Source organism: Cyphomyrmex costatus, unplaced genomic scaffold (assembly GCF_001594065.2).
Source record: "Cyphomyrmex costatus isolate MS0001 unplaced genomic scaffold, Ccosl1.0 scaffold761, whole genome shotgun sequence".
Taxonomy (NCBI): Eukaryota; Metazoa; Arthropoda; class Insecta; order Hymenoptera; family Formicidae; genus Cyphomyrmex; species Cyphomyrmex costatus.
In genome coordinates, this window is record NW_017280335.1 from 19687 (window position 1) to 36474 (window position 16788).

The window sequence follows — 16788 nt, forward strand, 5'->3', positions numbered from 1 at the left end:
TGCGGTTTATGTTAAATTTGATACATTTTGTTCTAATTGTGTATAGGTTCCATTTCACGCGTGTATGATACATCATTTTATTATTGTTGTCCACCGAATATTAAAGAAAGATAAAATGATACAACATTCGCATAATATGTGTAAGAGAACACAGCACATAAGTGTAAACTGTAACACAATGTTAAAAAAGGCATCAGGATTATGTGATTAAAATAGCTAATCAAGCCTCTACTTTTAACGATACACCTTTGTCTCCTCTAGTTACGACTAAAACTTTTACGTGGCTAGAAATAAAGTAACGATAGAAATAACTAGTGAAATCGGTATCATTATCTCAAAATTGTAGCTACGTTTGTATGAACGTTACTCTGCAGAAAATGGAACGTCATTATCTATTTGTTACCGAGAAAAATAATTTATAACGATATCGACGATACAAATAACACGTTACTTATACCAGCTACGTTAAAAATATTATTATTATGTCATTACTTCTTATATGAATTGTTACTGAAAATTTTCATGGACTGTATCTTTTTTGTGGTCATTCATGAACGTCTTATAATATTATTTTAGATAAACTTTATATTAAGTAAAACATTAAAAATTAAAAAAATGTATATTATTCTTTAGAATCCTCGTAATTATTGTGATCGGTAAGATCCGTTGAACGTTGTGATCCCCTGCTTTTTCCTGTAATACTATTTTATAAGTATGCGTATGTATTCTAACTTATGCCTAAATTCTAAACAGAGAATCGCAAGATTTATAATATATTCTCGTAAAACTTATAATAATTTTTAAGTACAAACATTACTTTTTTCTCGAAAAAAAATTATTTAAAGCACTTATTAATCATGAACCAGAAAGAGCTCGACCAATGTAAGGATTGCTTTTTGCTTATAGTGTACTTTTATCATGTTATTATATTATTTTGTTACATTAAATATCGATATTAAGTAATAAAATATGACTGTTAATTAATTTTACGTACAAGAAGCTTGGCAGCATTTAATTAATTGATACAACGTTTCCAAACGTGTTTCGTAATTTCAATGTTAAATATTTATAATCTTTAGAAGTACAAATACCATAATTAATTTAAATAGAAAAAATATCATTGAACATGTTACTAGTTACTACCTTAAAGCGATATGAAGCACGTAACATAATTTCATTATAATATACAAATACGATGTATAATAATTCAAAATTGTTTAAGGATTGAAACTCATGACGCTCTCTGTTACAACATTGTCTATCAAGAACTCCAAACTTATATGTATACAACGACATGAGTTTTTTAAATTTTATGATCAACTTATCTTATCTTTTAATGAAATGTGAGTTTCCTGATGATTTTCGAGAAACTAACTTAGCACTCAATGTCTAACTAGCTCGAATACGTTTTCACATGTTAGCATATTAGGGTTAAAGGAATTTAATGAAGATAGTGTAAATGAGAAAACTTACATTAGCGATTTAAAGACATTTATTTAAACGAATCATTATAATTCAATTGTTACTATAAAAGTTCTTGTATATTAACAAAACATGAATACTTCAATTAAATTTAATTGAGAAAATTTTTTAATTATTCTACTTAGACAGAGAGAGAGCAATTAAAAGGTTAGCCAAACACAAAATTTATTTCAAACACCGGCTTCGTTGTGAACAATTCCTAAATTTCTTCACTCGTAAACCATCATGTCTACTTTAGTTAAAGTATTTAGAAGTATACGTTCGGTAGTACACGGTCCATCTATAAACATAACGAAATATATTTTAAAGTATCTTAAATATTATTTTACTAATATTTTGGTATTTTATAAGAAACTACATATCTTATATACAGGTTAAATACATGAATTTTCGAATTTAATAATGTAAAACATTTTCAGTTTTTAACAACAAAATTTAAATAATTGTGTCCAACTATAAGTCGTGAATACTGTGAACTGTGATTAATATGAAGAATGTTATTGATATAACAATTCTGAAAAATGATTAAAAGAAAACGAGACTTTAAAAAACAACCCTTTAATTGTGGCTTTATTAATTTAGTTTCAAAGAGAATCATGGAGCAAAAAAGTTGATTTAAACGAGGATATTAACCTGAAAGTAAGTTTCCCTTCTTACAGAAAATAGAAAAACAATTATTAAAATTAGAAAAAAATCTTAATCTATTACAAGTTGGTTACTTACATTGTGTAAAAAAATTGAAATTTATTCAATGTATTTGTACTGCAAAAAAAATCTAATCTTGTGAGTCACGGTGTGTCCACTCTTCGCGAACCATTTACGATTAAATAAAAAATGAGTTTTTTTTTTCATTTAAAGAGCAACTCTGAAATACGTTCAGAACGTCACCTTCTGTGTCTCCGTATATCATTTTATTCATGTCGTTTACAAACTTGAGCAAGAATAAGTTGATACGTTCAATCAATCGGGTAACGCATCCGAACACGACCCTGAGTGATTTTTCGAGCTTTACAAAAACTCTCTGTATTCTCCGAATCTTGCTTCAAGCAACTATCATTTTTTTCTCTATTTGAAACTCTATAAATCTGGCAAATTAATATTAACCAGGAAGTAAAAACGGCGGTTTGCTAAAATTGGTACCCCTTGGTGCATACAGGTGTAGAAAAACATATTCAGGATGCAATATCATCATGATAAATGAAAAAAATTGCGTTTATACAAAAAAATATTCATAGTGCAATAAGTTGAAATTAAATTTTTTTAGATATTTAATTACTGTTTTTTTTGTTTCTCCTAGATTGGGGAAACTTTGTTTTGGATTGTATCTCGTAAAAATATTTAAAAAATGTTTTCTTTTTAATACGAGCACCGAATTAAAGTGCAGTGACAATGAAATGATTAGTTGCCCAAAACGTAGAAATTAATCCGAATCATGAAGTTTGGCGATTAATGTTGAATTGTTAGAGGATACAAATGTATTTCTATTTAAAACTTACCTAATTGATACCATTTGTAATTTCCTGCATCTATTCGAGCAGATTCCAATGCTTTGCGGATCGCTATTGGAATTACGTAACTCATACAAAGCGGTGCTTCATTGATCGCTGCAAACATATATATTCGGTATTAATACAATACATCATTGGTTAAATATTCCTGATTCTAATATTCTAAATAAAATAAATATTTAAAATAAGAACTTTCTTTTTATTTTAATTAAAATTCGTTTGTTATATTTTTTAAACAAATTAAATAATGTTTTGAAACGCATACTTGTAAATCGATAAAATTTTTGTTTATACGAAATTTTTTCTAAAAAAAATTTTTACGTACTTTTAATCATAAATACAAAAAATGTAGGAAACATCCGAGATTTAAATTTACATCATACAAAGTAATAAATTAGTTTTTCATATTATACAATATCATATCATAAGAGTATTTTATTACTTTTGTACTATAAAGACCAAAAAGTAATCTCGGATCATATTTAAATTTGAATAAAAATGTTCTTACATTTTGAACCGTAGATAGCCTTATTGCGTAAGTATACATGAAAAACTTCAGGAATATCCTTCGCGCCTGGTGCATTATAATTCTATGAAAATATTCATGTACACTTTAGAGTTAATTTAATTATATAATTTTTAGATAATCTCAGTGAATTGAAGTAGTAGAGTTCTGGTGATATATTGCGTATATCGAAATTTAATAAACTTAACATACCCATGATTTGTTATTCATTAATATTCCTGTTTTAGGATCATACACCAGATCTTCAGAAGTCCAGAATCCTATTCCCATCACGAAAGCTCCCTCCGTCTGACCGACATCAATTAGTGGATTCAAGCTTAGACCAGTATCAATCATCAAATAAACTCTTCTAATAACATGCTGACCGGTCAGCACATCGATTTCTATTTCGGCAATGGTAACACCGTAAACAGGGTAAGATTTCTTGTCTTCCATGGGTCCATTGACCAGCCTACAGAGACATATATATATTAATAACTTTGTTGTAACGCGCTCGCTCTCTCTCTCTCTCTCTCTCTCTCCCCCCCTCCCCCCTTCCCTCTCTCTCTCTCTCTTTCCACTATATAAATTTGAAGTTCAAATTTATTTATTGATCGAAATTTTTCCAAAAGCACAAGGAAAAACAATATCATTTTTCATTTTATACAATATAATATTATATAAGCAATTTATTACATTTGTATGTACTATGAAAAACAAAATCTTGGATCATATTTAAGTTTGATTAGAAGTTCAAATCTTACATTTTGTAAAATCCTACATTTAATATTAATTATAGGAAATGCCAACGGAATATTTAAACTACATTTTATACAATACTACTATATACTAAAAAAAAGGCGAAACAAATGTTTCTTCCTAATCCCAGACAGCACAAAACGTCTATTGCGGACATCCAGACTTGGTTTTAATCTGGTCCAAACGTCTATGGACTTAATACGAATATTTTATAAATGTACGTTATTCAACGTACAACGCATGTTTACAATTAGACAGTTAAAAAATGTTCATTACGAAAAAAATTTTCTAAGTCTGCTCGTGATGTGATGCTTTCGCTGACTTGCCAAGTGAAGATGGTTTAACTTCAGTAACGCAAAAGTTTAACAAATTAAAGCTTAGTTCATACAGCACGCAGCAAGCGGTAAGCGTCAACCAACTGTTGAGATGTAATTTTATAAGTTAATGTTAATGTAAGTTTACAGGTGTTTGTGAATTGAATCTATTGCCGAGGAATGATTTTATCGATTATTATATTTTCATGTTGTTTTTTGTCTTGCTGCTGTTTTCCGTCTTCCCGAGTCGTCTTTGTCTTTTGAGGTTTAACCTTTTTCGCTTCTCTATGTTCGATGATTAATAAAGTGCTTTTATTGTATTAATATAAAATCTGAGTGATTTAAATATAGTAGATATCAAACACCAACAATAGCTTGCTGCTTGCAGTGATAAGAGTTAAAAATCATTCGCATCCAGCGTGCAAGTTTGTCCGAGGGGATTTTTTAATTTTGTTTAATATATTAATTTAGACCGGCTTTAGTCCAGTTTTAGTCCATTGCATCCTAAAATGGACGTTTTTAAAAGTTCAAAATGGTAATACTAGATGTTCTTAAAAGGTTTTTAGAATACCCATGGATCTAATCTGGATGGTTTTAATATATCCAAAACGTCCAACATGTACAATTTAAATAAATTTTTGAAACATTACTGTGATGTCTGGGATGGTAGTATGATATTTTCGGAAATATCTTAAAGTGCTTTGTGATATTTTGTGACACAATATGATATATCACTATCATATATGATTAAATGATATTTACATGTAACGTTCGCACAAATCAATGCCTTCTCGATACGCTTCAAAAATAAGTTTCTCCCACGTCGTTTCTCCCATTTTTTTCTTTATTGGCTCGAGTTTCTCCAAAATTTGTATGCAAGCTTGTTCCGTTGCCTGAAATAAATGTAATAATCGATGTCAAGTTATACGTTATATATACAGGGTAAATGAAAAATGCTGAACTGGAATATCTTGAAAACAAAGCACTTTTGGGAGAAATCTAAACAAAATTTGTAGAGTTTAAAAAGATTTATATACTGATCATATCTGTTTGACCTTGAGTGGTGTCGTCAAAGAGGTAAAAGTCGCATCAATTTTTTTGAAAATTGGATACCCTATTTTTTATTCCTGAATCTCATAGCTGATGTCAATAGTTTTTGGAAAACGCTAGACTATAAAGTTTGTTTTCCTTAAGTATTTATAAAGTTTGAAATTTAAATTACCGTCAGCACTACTTATGAGGTCGAATTGACGCGACGACGACTAAACCTCTTAAATGTTTCTCGAGACCATGCGCAATATTGAGAAATAAATTAACAGCCAATAATAAACATTCAATAAGGTTTGCACATCCAATATGGGTCCAATATTGTAAGGTAGACGCCTAGTCGTACTTAACCAATATTGGTTCAACAATATTGGACCAATATCGGATACACAATTTTTACCCAACGTTTTAAATTCGCTGTACACTGTCCAATATTTCGCCAATGTTGGGTGAATATTTAATCTGTCATATTGGTCCAATATTGATTAAACAATATTGGTTCAACTATATTGGGGATTCAATTTTACTCAATGTTGTATATTGGCTATACACTGCTTTTCCAATGTTTTGTCAATATTCGGTAAAATTTAACCTCCAATATTGTCCGGTAGACGCATAATCATATTTAACCAATATTAGTTCAACAATATTATTGAAACAATATCGTGGATTCAATTTTTGTTCAATGTTTTATATTGGCTGTACATTGTTTGTTCAATATTTTGCTAATGATGATGATGATTAACACTTTGTCTCTTCATGTGAAGTATAGAACATCTACAGGTCCTTTCACTTTCCGTTATCCGAGGCCTATATTCTTTTCTCGAATCTGCAGGTGATTGATCCACAGAATCTTATCTTAGTCAAACATCAGAAACATATGTCTATTGACCTACGTATATATAGGACCTACAATTTAACGCCGAAGTCAAACTGCGCTGATGATTATAGGTCTTTTGATTATCAGGTGGAGCCATTTTCGACTTCTTTAAATGCGAAAAAATTGCGTTTGTGCGCAGGAGGGATTAAACTCGAGTCTACAGATCGCGAATTAATCGCACCGAGCGGTGAACCTCTCGACGTCTTCCAGTTTAGACGGGGAGCACGGACTCTTCTAGAACGCATAACATATAAGGCATAAGAAATTTAAATAATCAGAATTCTTTATTTCATATAGAAAGAAAGGAAACGGAATTTTAAGTGGTACGTATTCTCCATTGGCATTCATTATATAACAAATATTGGCATTATATTGGGAAATATTGGCCAACTTATGCCCTTTTTTTTTGTTTTTTTTTTTTGTAAGGCAGGGGAAATGCGTTTACGCATACCCGACCAAGACGGGAATCCCGGTCGGGTTATGCGGGACTCGCCTACCTCGGAGAACCAAGGTGTGAATACCCGCTAAAACCCCTGCCAGTGTCCTTCTTCGGCGTCGTTGGTGGGGACGCCCTGGGCACGCGTGAAGCATTCTTCCAGGACGCCCCCCGACCCAACGGCTCACGCCGTCTCATCCTCAATTGGGGTTCCTCTCCTATGGCGAGAGGAACCTCAGACCTCACCGACGGGCGGGAGGGGACACCAGTCTCATGCCCGAATACCCACGAGGGTGAATATCACCGGGAGCGGGGTTCCCGCTCCGCTTCCGCCTCTCTCAAGCCAACTTATTCCCGATATAACCAATGTTTTGTCAATTTTAGCCAATTTATAGCCAAAATATTCTATGCTACTAGAATCTTGACATCAGGTGTTATAATAGATTCTGAAATAAGATACAGGTGTTCCATTTTGATGTGACCTTGGTCTGTCTCAGCAGCATTGCCCAAATGAAACAAATGTGATCAGTAAGTAGATCTTTTAAACCCTGCAACTCTTGTCTAAACTATTACTAAAAATTTCTTGTCCAGATATTTTCTGATCCAAGACCTTTCATTCTCGATGTGCATGTTGCTTTATGTATATAATAGGATTATAACATTGTTTTTATAGTGATAGAGACGAATTGAATTCTTACGTATCCGCAGTTTTCCGTCGTAATGCCGTGTCCTGTAGTTGAAGCGTTGGGTGCCGTTAAATTACTGCTTGGTTTAATGTTGATTTTGTTAATTTTGATTTTTAATGTACGAGCTGCTACTTGAGTTATCTGGTATGCAAAAATTATTTGTCTTACATACTAAATTGAATTTTTCGTAAATTTAATAAGGTTATAAAATAAATAATTTGTATAAAAAATAAAAAATGTTAAAGATATAGGAATCTTAAATAACAACGTTTTCTATTAAAATTTTATAAAATTATAAACCTCAATTTTCAAAGGAATAGAATCTTTAAAAGTAATTTTTTATTAGTTTATTAATAATTACATAAAAAGTTTGAAATCACTTGATTAGATATAAACCAATGCATTTGCGTACCTTCGTATGTATACCTTGATCGATCTCAATACCGCTATGCGTCACGCATACCGTACCATCGCGAGCACAAATCGACACCATTGCGTTGTATTGCCCTTCACCATCTGTTATCAAGTATTTCATTGGTACCAGAGCAATTCCCTTTTTCTTCCAACGATTGATTCTATTGAAGTTCTGAGTATCATCCATGATCTTCACATAATTGGATTTTGCCCTCAAATCATCCATCATACCTGTTAAAACAGGTTTATCCACATTATTCATGTTTACCAATCTGACTTGTACAGAATCTAATCGTGTCACTTTTGCAATATGTTCCATCATATTCTCGATTATAGCAACTCCTTCCGTAGATCCTGACGCCCGACAAAACGTGTTAGACGGTAAATCGGTTCTCACGTCGAATCCAGTGAACCTCCAAGTATCGGTTAAATAGCAGCTGCTAACGATAAAAGTTGATTTACTTAATTATTGAATATTATTTTATAATTGTTAATTAAAATAATTTGTTTTATTTGCATTAGCATTATAATATTTTCTCTTTCTGTGAAATATCAAAATTCAAAATTTTGTTCAGAATAGGATAAACACGGATTAACTTATCCTAATATTTGTCTAAGCTAAAAAATTTGCCACTTTATTTTAACATATCGTGCACAGGAAGTATATATAATGGATAGATTTAGACATTAGACAGAAGTACACCTGACGGATATCGTGGATAGATAAAGCAGACTAAACCGAGACGGAAAGTCCGCCACGCACCATCAAAACGTCATGACTCGAACGGCGCGATTGGCAGGCCGTTCCACTGCTTCCTCGTTGGACATACATATTCAGTAATCTTTAGACTTTTGCTGAAATCGCAACATGGTACAGGACTTTTCGACTGGGTATAGTCTATTTTATCCACGCACAAAATATTTTGTGGTTATGACACTAGTGGTACAGTTCTAAAAAAAAACTCTGACGGATGCTTGAAACATACGGTTGCCAGGATCTCCAAACACCAATCCGCACCAAATCGAACGAAGAACCAAAAAAAAAGAAAACTACAATTGCGTCGTGAGGTTCGCCGTATGGATTAGTCAAAATTGCGGTTTTATCAAAAAGTTACAATCGTGAATTACGATGTCGCACAACTATTCGCGTATGTGATTGATTCGAGGATTACAAGAGATTCTGCTCCCTTCTTTTTATTTATATTAGAACTCGATCCTGTTTCCCATGGATTTGAAAATCACGTAACTATGCGTACACGGTTTACGTACAGCATTATATCAGGAATAGCAGGATAGGAGAGTGAATGTAATCTTGCGATGCGCGATCGAAGTCAATTGATCCGCAAGCGACCCTTTTAGATAAAGACCTAAACAGACCTAAATACAGACCTAAATATACTATGTACTATGATTTGACGTTTTGGTTATAGCTACGCTATCGCCATGAGATCATGTAGAAATTCAAATTTTATTTAATATATAAATGTTTCTTTTTCTTTAATCGCCTTATTACACGAACTGAAAAAATTAGTTTTAAATAATTATATAGAAAGAATCTTTGTGCCGCACCACCAGGTTTGGCTTTCCGAAAAAAGTACCCTGGCACCGCCAGGTCCAACCAGAGCTTGACTATACGCCACTGCTTCTGTCTCTCTCTCTATTACGCAGTATATATATATTTAACATGATGTTGTTATAAAAGAAATTATTACATATATTTTTTTATTTGTGTGTGCTCTGCATATTGTGTTGTGATACCTTTGCATGTAAGAAGCTACCATAGCAGCCTGTGATTCATTGAAACTAGACCCACAGTTGCTCCAATGTCTCGAGTCCAGATACTGTATAACTCCGTTGTTGTTTACCCCTATCTCATATTCTTGTCGCGCAGAACATCTTTTGCCTATCGATTGCATATTGCTCTCTATCGTCGTGACGAATCGCGCTGGACGATTCAGTTTATGACATACCAATGCGCAAGCACATGAAATTTGCGCGTTGCGTGAGATTTTTGATCCATACGAACCACCAAGTCGATTGACATGCACATTGATACTAAAAAAAATTACATTCATGCAATTTATGCTAAGTTTATTTTTGCATTTGCTAATATTATTTTGAAATACTTATTATATTACTAAGTTAATTTATTTCATTCTATAAGAAAAAGGAAATGTCATTTAGTTCTTATTTTATATTGTGTAATGTGTATACATATCTATATATACATATAAATATTCTGTTTTCGAGTAACACTAAGTATTTTTATCTCCAACTGTATACGTAAATGTTTTAATATTTAAAGAAAGATTATGACAATAATAATATATTTTAACATAAATGTTAAAATTTTTGTAATATACATAACATATGCATTTTTAAATTCGTAAAAATTGTATTTTTAGCCTTACTTACATGTACATATGTAAATGAAATGCACCTTTAATAGTAAAGCTTAAAAATATCCTGCTAAATGTATATATATATATATATATATATATATAAAAAAAACAAGTAAACAAAAAATAGGGAACACTTTCAAACACGCTAAAAATTGGGTAATCTTCAGAACACCGTAGCTCGGTGAAAAATCATCGCAGACGAAAAATTAAAAAAGCATTTTAAAGGGTGAAATCTCTATTTTCGGAATCTATAATTGGTATTTTAATTTGATTGATTTATACGGACACAAATGGATATCTGTCAAATCTATAAAATTTTGTACAAACTTCAGAAAGGTCTATGGCGTAGAGTAAAAGTCACACAAATTTGCCGTTTACAGCTGTGGAAAGAGTGAATCTTTACCTTTAATTTGTTTTTGTTCACTGAACGTTGTACGATTTTTTTTCACCGAGTTATTAAACTTTGAAGCAAAAGTGATAACTTTTTTTTTTGCTTCAACGTTCAATAACTCGGTGAAAAAAAATCGTACAACGTTCAGTAAAAATACAAATTAAAGGTAAAAATTCACTCTTTCGATTGCTTCCAATCGCATTTTTGGGTAATTTTTACTTCATGCCATACACCTTTGTAAAGTTTGTGAAAAATTTTTGGATTTGACGGATATCCATTTGTGTCCATAAAACTCCGTAAAATATCAGTCATATTGAAATTTCAATTATAGATTTCGAAAATAGAGATTTCACCCTTTAAAATGCTTCTTTAATTTTTTGTCTGCGATGATTTTTCACTCAGTTACGGTGTTCTGAAGATTGCCCAATTTTTAGCGTGTTTGAAAGTGTATCCTATTTTTTGTTGACTAGTGTATATACAGGGTGTTTGACAAATAATGAAAAATTATGTCGCATATGGCTATAATGGACAAAACTGAGAAGAAAAATCCTATACCATTTTACAATTTTCGCAATAGTTAACGAGGTATTAATTTTCAAAAATGTCCAGATCGCCCTTGTTTATGACAAGCGGCCTAGTCTTCACTAATCATGTCTAGCGATCATTGTCGCTTGTTATAAACAACGCATGCTTAAGGAGGTTCTATTGTTAGGGCAAGGGGACTAGAAAAATATGAAAAAATATAAATATTGTTATTTAAAAGTAGCTAAAGCCCTAGGTAAAGTTTTTAGGTAGAGTTGCCGACTTCAAACTCAGGAAAAACGCTTTTGAAAAGTCCGATTAATACACATGTCTTATGGGGGATATGAAAAATTCATTAGTTATAAAGATATATCTTTTCAGAATGTATCAAGAAGTAAATAACAAACTGATATATTGAAAGTATAGGATCTGTATTTCTCGTGTCATTTCTTTTGTAAGCTTCAAAATCATAATTTGAAAGTCTCATGATAATCTTATAAATTAGTCAAATGTGGAAAAGTTTTTTATTTGGATATATTCTTGCATTCATTTATATATGCGTGATGAAAGAACCTATGTAGTAATTTTTGGAGGATTCTCATATCGGTTTGGTCTTTTCCATATTTGTTTGTGTTTTCCCTTTTATTCTGGAAGAGGATTTTTTATTCTGTATAAGGAAAACGAAATGGCACGAGAAATACGAAATGAGTGTTCCGTCGGTAACTCCAGCACCTTAAGGACGGCAGAAGCGCGTGAAGAGCCTCAATGGGGGCGGTCCTATCAAACCGCGCGCTTGCATTAGGCAGCGAATCGGGCGAATTAGAATATATTTATAAATTAATGTCTCGTTAACTATTGCGAAAATTGTAAAACGGTACAGGACCGTACTTCTCAGTTTAGTCAATTCTACCACAAAATTTTACATTACTTGTCAAACATATTGTATAATTGTTTAAATTTCTAATTCTATTATAGTATAAATTATATTATTCCAAAAGAACTAATATAATTATTTTTAACACAGAAGTGATTGACTCCATAAATTAATCACCTATTACTCCGGACATTAAGACAATTAGCGATCGATACTTGAATGAGATCCATCCATTGTGACGATGGATAGACGTTCATATTACCCTCCACAGGAACGCATACGCAGGATTGAGTTTCTAGGGTATAGTGATATTGACTACCGCATTGAAAGACACCCTTTATTACGTATTTAATATCGGTTCCTGTAAAATAATAAAAAATGATTTTTTATTTCAATGTACTATCTTTTTATTTTTAGGGTAAAACTGTGTTTGCTTTGACAACATTATCTCTACTTTAATTTAAAAAAAAAAAACGATTTAATAAAATATTATTAATGTCATTTCTACCTTTCCTCTTTGCTGGAATATTGACGCTTTCCCTGATTCTAGTTTTATCATTCGCATTAATAGCATCCTCAATACTTATTACTGGATGTTTCTCTGCGCTATATGTAATTTGTACCAAATCCGCAGCCTCATTCGCTAAATTTTGCGTTTCCGCGACAATTACGCCAACCGGTTGGCCGGCGTACAAAACATCCTTTTCGGCGAACAGCAATTCATCCTCTGGCAAGGACGTCAACTTACTGGCGGCAGAAATGCACAAATTCTTTCCCGGTACATCATCGGCGCTGAAGAAATCTACTACGCCCTTCATTTTAAGCGCCTTTCTTGCGTCTATATACATGATCTTGCCATTACCGATTTTGGTAACAACGAAAGCGCAAAACACTTCTCCATGATATGGACCCAGATCATTGCAATATTGGACTTCACCTGCTGCCTGTTCATAAGATTCTAACTTTGGTGTAGGCATACCCACTGGCCACTCGTCTGAATGACTATCGTACTCTTGATTACCTAAAAAATTATGTTCATTTTGGATGCACACCTTTGGACAATTAAAAGTAATATATTATGAACACTTTTTATTGATTTATACATAAATCAATCTAAAACGGCCATATTTCAATCCTTCTATAATATTAAAATCAACAATATCATTAAGAGAGTTATTAAATAAAAATATAGGGAAGGCTTGTTCTATACTACCAATAAACTTAGTACATAATGAGTAATGGTTACACCCTTGTAGAAAAGTATTATTGAGCACTAGGAGTATTTTGAGGCTCAACAACTATACTACAGCACTACTGCGCTGGTGTAGTAGTACAGTAGAGCTGAGTAATGCTGTAGTACAGTAGTGCCTCACAATGCTCCTAGTGCACAGTAGTACTTTTCTACAAGGGCATGATCTTCCGACACAGTAAAAGATTGAATTGTAATATGCATACATGAAAAGATTGGAATACGATTCGGAAACAATCGGAATATACTTTCTAATGATGTTTACTGCAAACATACTTATTGTGGATTTGAATTCTCTTTTCCAGATAATTTATATACAACTTTCGCACCGAAAGGTTTTAAATCCCTAATGGAAATGTTATGTTGTTCATAAATGCATTCCATTTGTTTGCGAAGTTAATATCTTTTTAGCTATCGCCTTATAAATATATCATTATGCATATGAACGGCAGAGATTTATAAAAATTTTTATAATAGAAATATAAAAAAAAATATTATAAACACCATTTTGTTATGAGTACCTGAAGAGAGACTTCGTTTTAATAACGTGCCACCAGCACGATAAAAATAGTTCACCTCCGGTTGGATGCTTAACATAAACTTGTAAAATAATCCTATGGCAAGAGTCTTGCGAAATTCCGATGAGTAATTCGGGAGCGTATGATCAGGTTGTAGATCCTGAGATAACATTTGTAACAGTGACTTTAAATCTTGCTGGTCAAAGAGATTTTTTCCCATCGATAGAATCTCCGTGCCACTTGCGTGATAAAAATCCTTATTGATGCCACCAAAGATAATGTTAGGTAATTCCAAAACCTTATTGAAAAATATTATAATTGTAAACAAATGATACTTGAAAAATTAAAATGTGAGTGATTAGTTAATGTTAACGTAATATAAACAATTAAAAAAGTTCTGTTACTTTGCCGTCGGTATCGATTTTGAAAAGAATGCCTGCGTTGACGTGAGTGCGAGCATTCTGTGCTCTAGGCATGATCTTATAGAATCTGTATATGTGCAGATCAGTAAGCTGTGGTAATACAACGCTATAAATGACTTTATGATGCATGTCAAGATTCAAAAATTCCCACAGATGTATAGTTTGCATTTGAGAGGGACTTTCCAGGATGTGTACCTGCGTACCGAGAGTCTGTAATATCAAAAACAAATCGGATGGGTACTCTTTGTGCTCGTATTTTAACATTAAATTCCCTGCTATGGTACCAATATTTCGTACGGGAACATTTGCGATCATTTTCATGTGCTTTTTCAATTGACCTAGATATTTAAATCCGCTTTCTTTTGAATATTTTTCAAATGTCTGCATTGCTATGGTAAGGGTTACATTTCCTCCTAGCACCAAAGTCGAATCAGTTTTTGTAATGTTACTCATGCCTGGAATGTCGTTTATATCAATGTACATATCTCTCTTGCCCGAACGATAAATACCTGCAAATTAAATTTCCACAATGTTATATATCTATGTCAAGACTGACAGTAGCAGAGTTGAGGAGAGGTACATTTTTCGATACCTTTTAAAATAAGCAATTTGATAATGTCGGAGCATGTTTTTAATAACAAAACATTGAAGTTATATTATAGAATAGAAAAATTCGATTTTTACAACTTTGTCATAGCCTCAGCGTTTATTATGTATATACTATATATACGTGTGTTCGTATAATCTAATATAGAAAAATTACCATGTGCAGTATTTCCTCCATTCAATATATACGTTGCCTGTGGATTGCTTTTTAATAACTCAAATAGAGCCTCGACTGTCGTAACTTTGTAAAAGTACGCGTCCTCTAATTTTATGCTCAACATTGTGATTCCATCAAAATGCTGCTTATCGTAGCAAGTACGTACACGTGGCATTTTGTGAGGATACAAACGGGGATACAAATTTTGCCGGGGATGGCAAACTTTAGTCTTAAGTAACTCCTGTAAAGCATATTTTATTATATTTACATTCAGATAGGAACAATGCAATTAGTAGTAAAGTTAAATGGTCCTTGCTGTAATACCAAAGTCAAATATTTTTGTGAACAAGTATAAAATAAAATTAAAAAAAAAATAATTTAAAATAAAGATTAAACTTGGATACAAAAAAAGGAAAATTTTTTCACAATTACCTCAATGTCGTGAACAGCCTTCGATTCCATTGAAACATTATCGATGGCAAATATCTTAAAAGCCTCCAAAATTGCGCGATATCCAGTGCATCGACAAATGTTGCCACCAAATGAATTTTCAATCTGCTTCATAGTCATACCTTCTTTTAACTGGAGACTGCAAAGTAGAAAAGCATAAAGATATATATAAAATATAACATTCTTTTCATATTAGAAATTAATTAATATTTTGTACCTATACAAATTCATCACCATGCCAGGTGAGCAATATCCACATTGCGAACCATTCATGTCAGCAAGCATACCTTGAATCATATGATAACCGTCTGACTTGTTTCCTATACCTTCAATCGTATAAATATTCCATCTGTGACAAAATATTGAATGAAAGAATAGTTAATATTAATATATCCTCGGTATACTCAGAAATTAAGAAAATAGCATAAAATATAAAATAAATATATATGAATGTAAGAAAAAAAATTTTAACGTTTCGATGATGAATTTTTTTTACCGCAGACTATAATTTCGCATGTAACATCATTACAGAAATCCATAACACTTTCTTAAAAATTAAGTTTGATTGCTTAGATTCTCTTTAATAAGTACATACATACCTGTCACAGATCAGTACTGGTACAAGACATGAATTCACAGCTATACTTTTGTTCTTGAATTTTACATTTACGATACAGGCACCGCAATCACCTTCATAACACATCGCTTTAGTGCCTCGAAGTTTCGCATATTCGCGGATAAACACGAGTAGAGACGTGTCAGCGACTGAATACTGGAAACGGTTTTACAATTTTATAATAACGACTCGTAAAATTTTTTCTTAACGTACATATTATTTTTTATTTCTAAAGTTTACAATTACAGTTAAAGCTTCATAATTATGTTTTATGATTTTGCTGCATGTTATTTATATGATTAACTCTTGTATTGAATGTTATCTTACCATTAAACCATACGATAAAATTTCTGTGATTAAATTTAATACCATATTTAAACTGATTTCTTTAACTTGCTTCGATGTTACTTTGACTTTAAATGATACAATAACAAATTTTCATTTCCTTAGTTACACACTGATTACAAACAATACGTACTTGAATATTGTGCTCCATTAATTAGAAAGTTTACACTATTGTCGCCAGATCTAAATATGTTAGATTAGGAAT

General features: G+C 32.1%; 1 protein-coding gene across 1 annotated transcript; it reads right to left on the minus strand.

Annotated features, from left to right (window-relative positions):
• Nucleotides 1–1669: 1669 nt before the first annotated feature.
• On the minus strand, nucleotides 1670–16340 carry LOC108781157 (xanthine dehydrogenase/oxidase-like). Its single transcript, XM_018549071.1, has 16 exons — nucleotides 16222–16340; nucleotides 15840–15971; nucleotides 15605–15761; nucleotides 15173–15413; nucleotides 14392–14918; nucleotides 13991–14285; nucleotides 12729–13241; nucleotides 12398–12581; nucleotides 9790–10086; nucleotides 8030–8468; nucleotides 7630–7758; nucleotides 5331–5461; nucleotides 3709–3967; nucleotides 3499–3580; nucleotides 2979–3086; nucleotides 1670–1762 (listed from the first exon to the last, which is right to left on the minus strand). The coding sequence occupies exons 1-16, from the start codon at nucleotides 16323–16325 to the stop codon at nucleotides 1692–1694; spliced, it is 3669 nt and encodes a 1222-aa protein (XP_018404573.1). The 5' UTR covers nucleotides 16326–16340; the 3' UTR covers nucleotides 1670–1691.
• Between the last annotated feature and the right edge of the window lie 448 nt (nucleotides 16341–16788).

Coding starts and splice junctions, on each gene's coding strand:
- LOC108781157 (XM_018549071.1), bottom strand. CDS start 16,325: ATGTGTTATGAAGGTGATTGCGGTGCCTGTATCGTAAATGTAAAATTC. Junction 15,762..15,839: donor ATGGTGATGAATTTGTATAG/GTACAAAATATT, acceptor TCTACTTTGCAG/TCTCCAGTTAAAAGAAGGTA. Junction 3,581..3,708: donor TAATGAATAACAAATCATGG/GTATGTTAAGTT, acceptor ATATTTTCATAG/AATTATAATGCACCAGGCGC.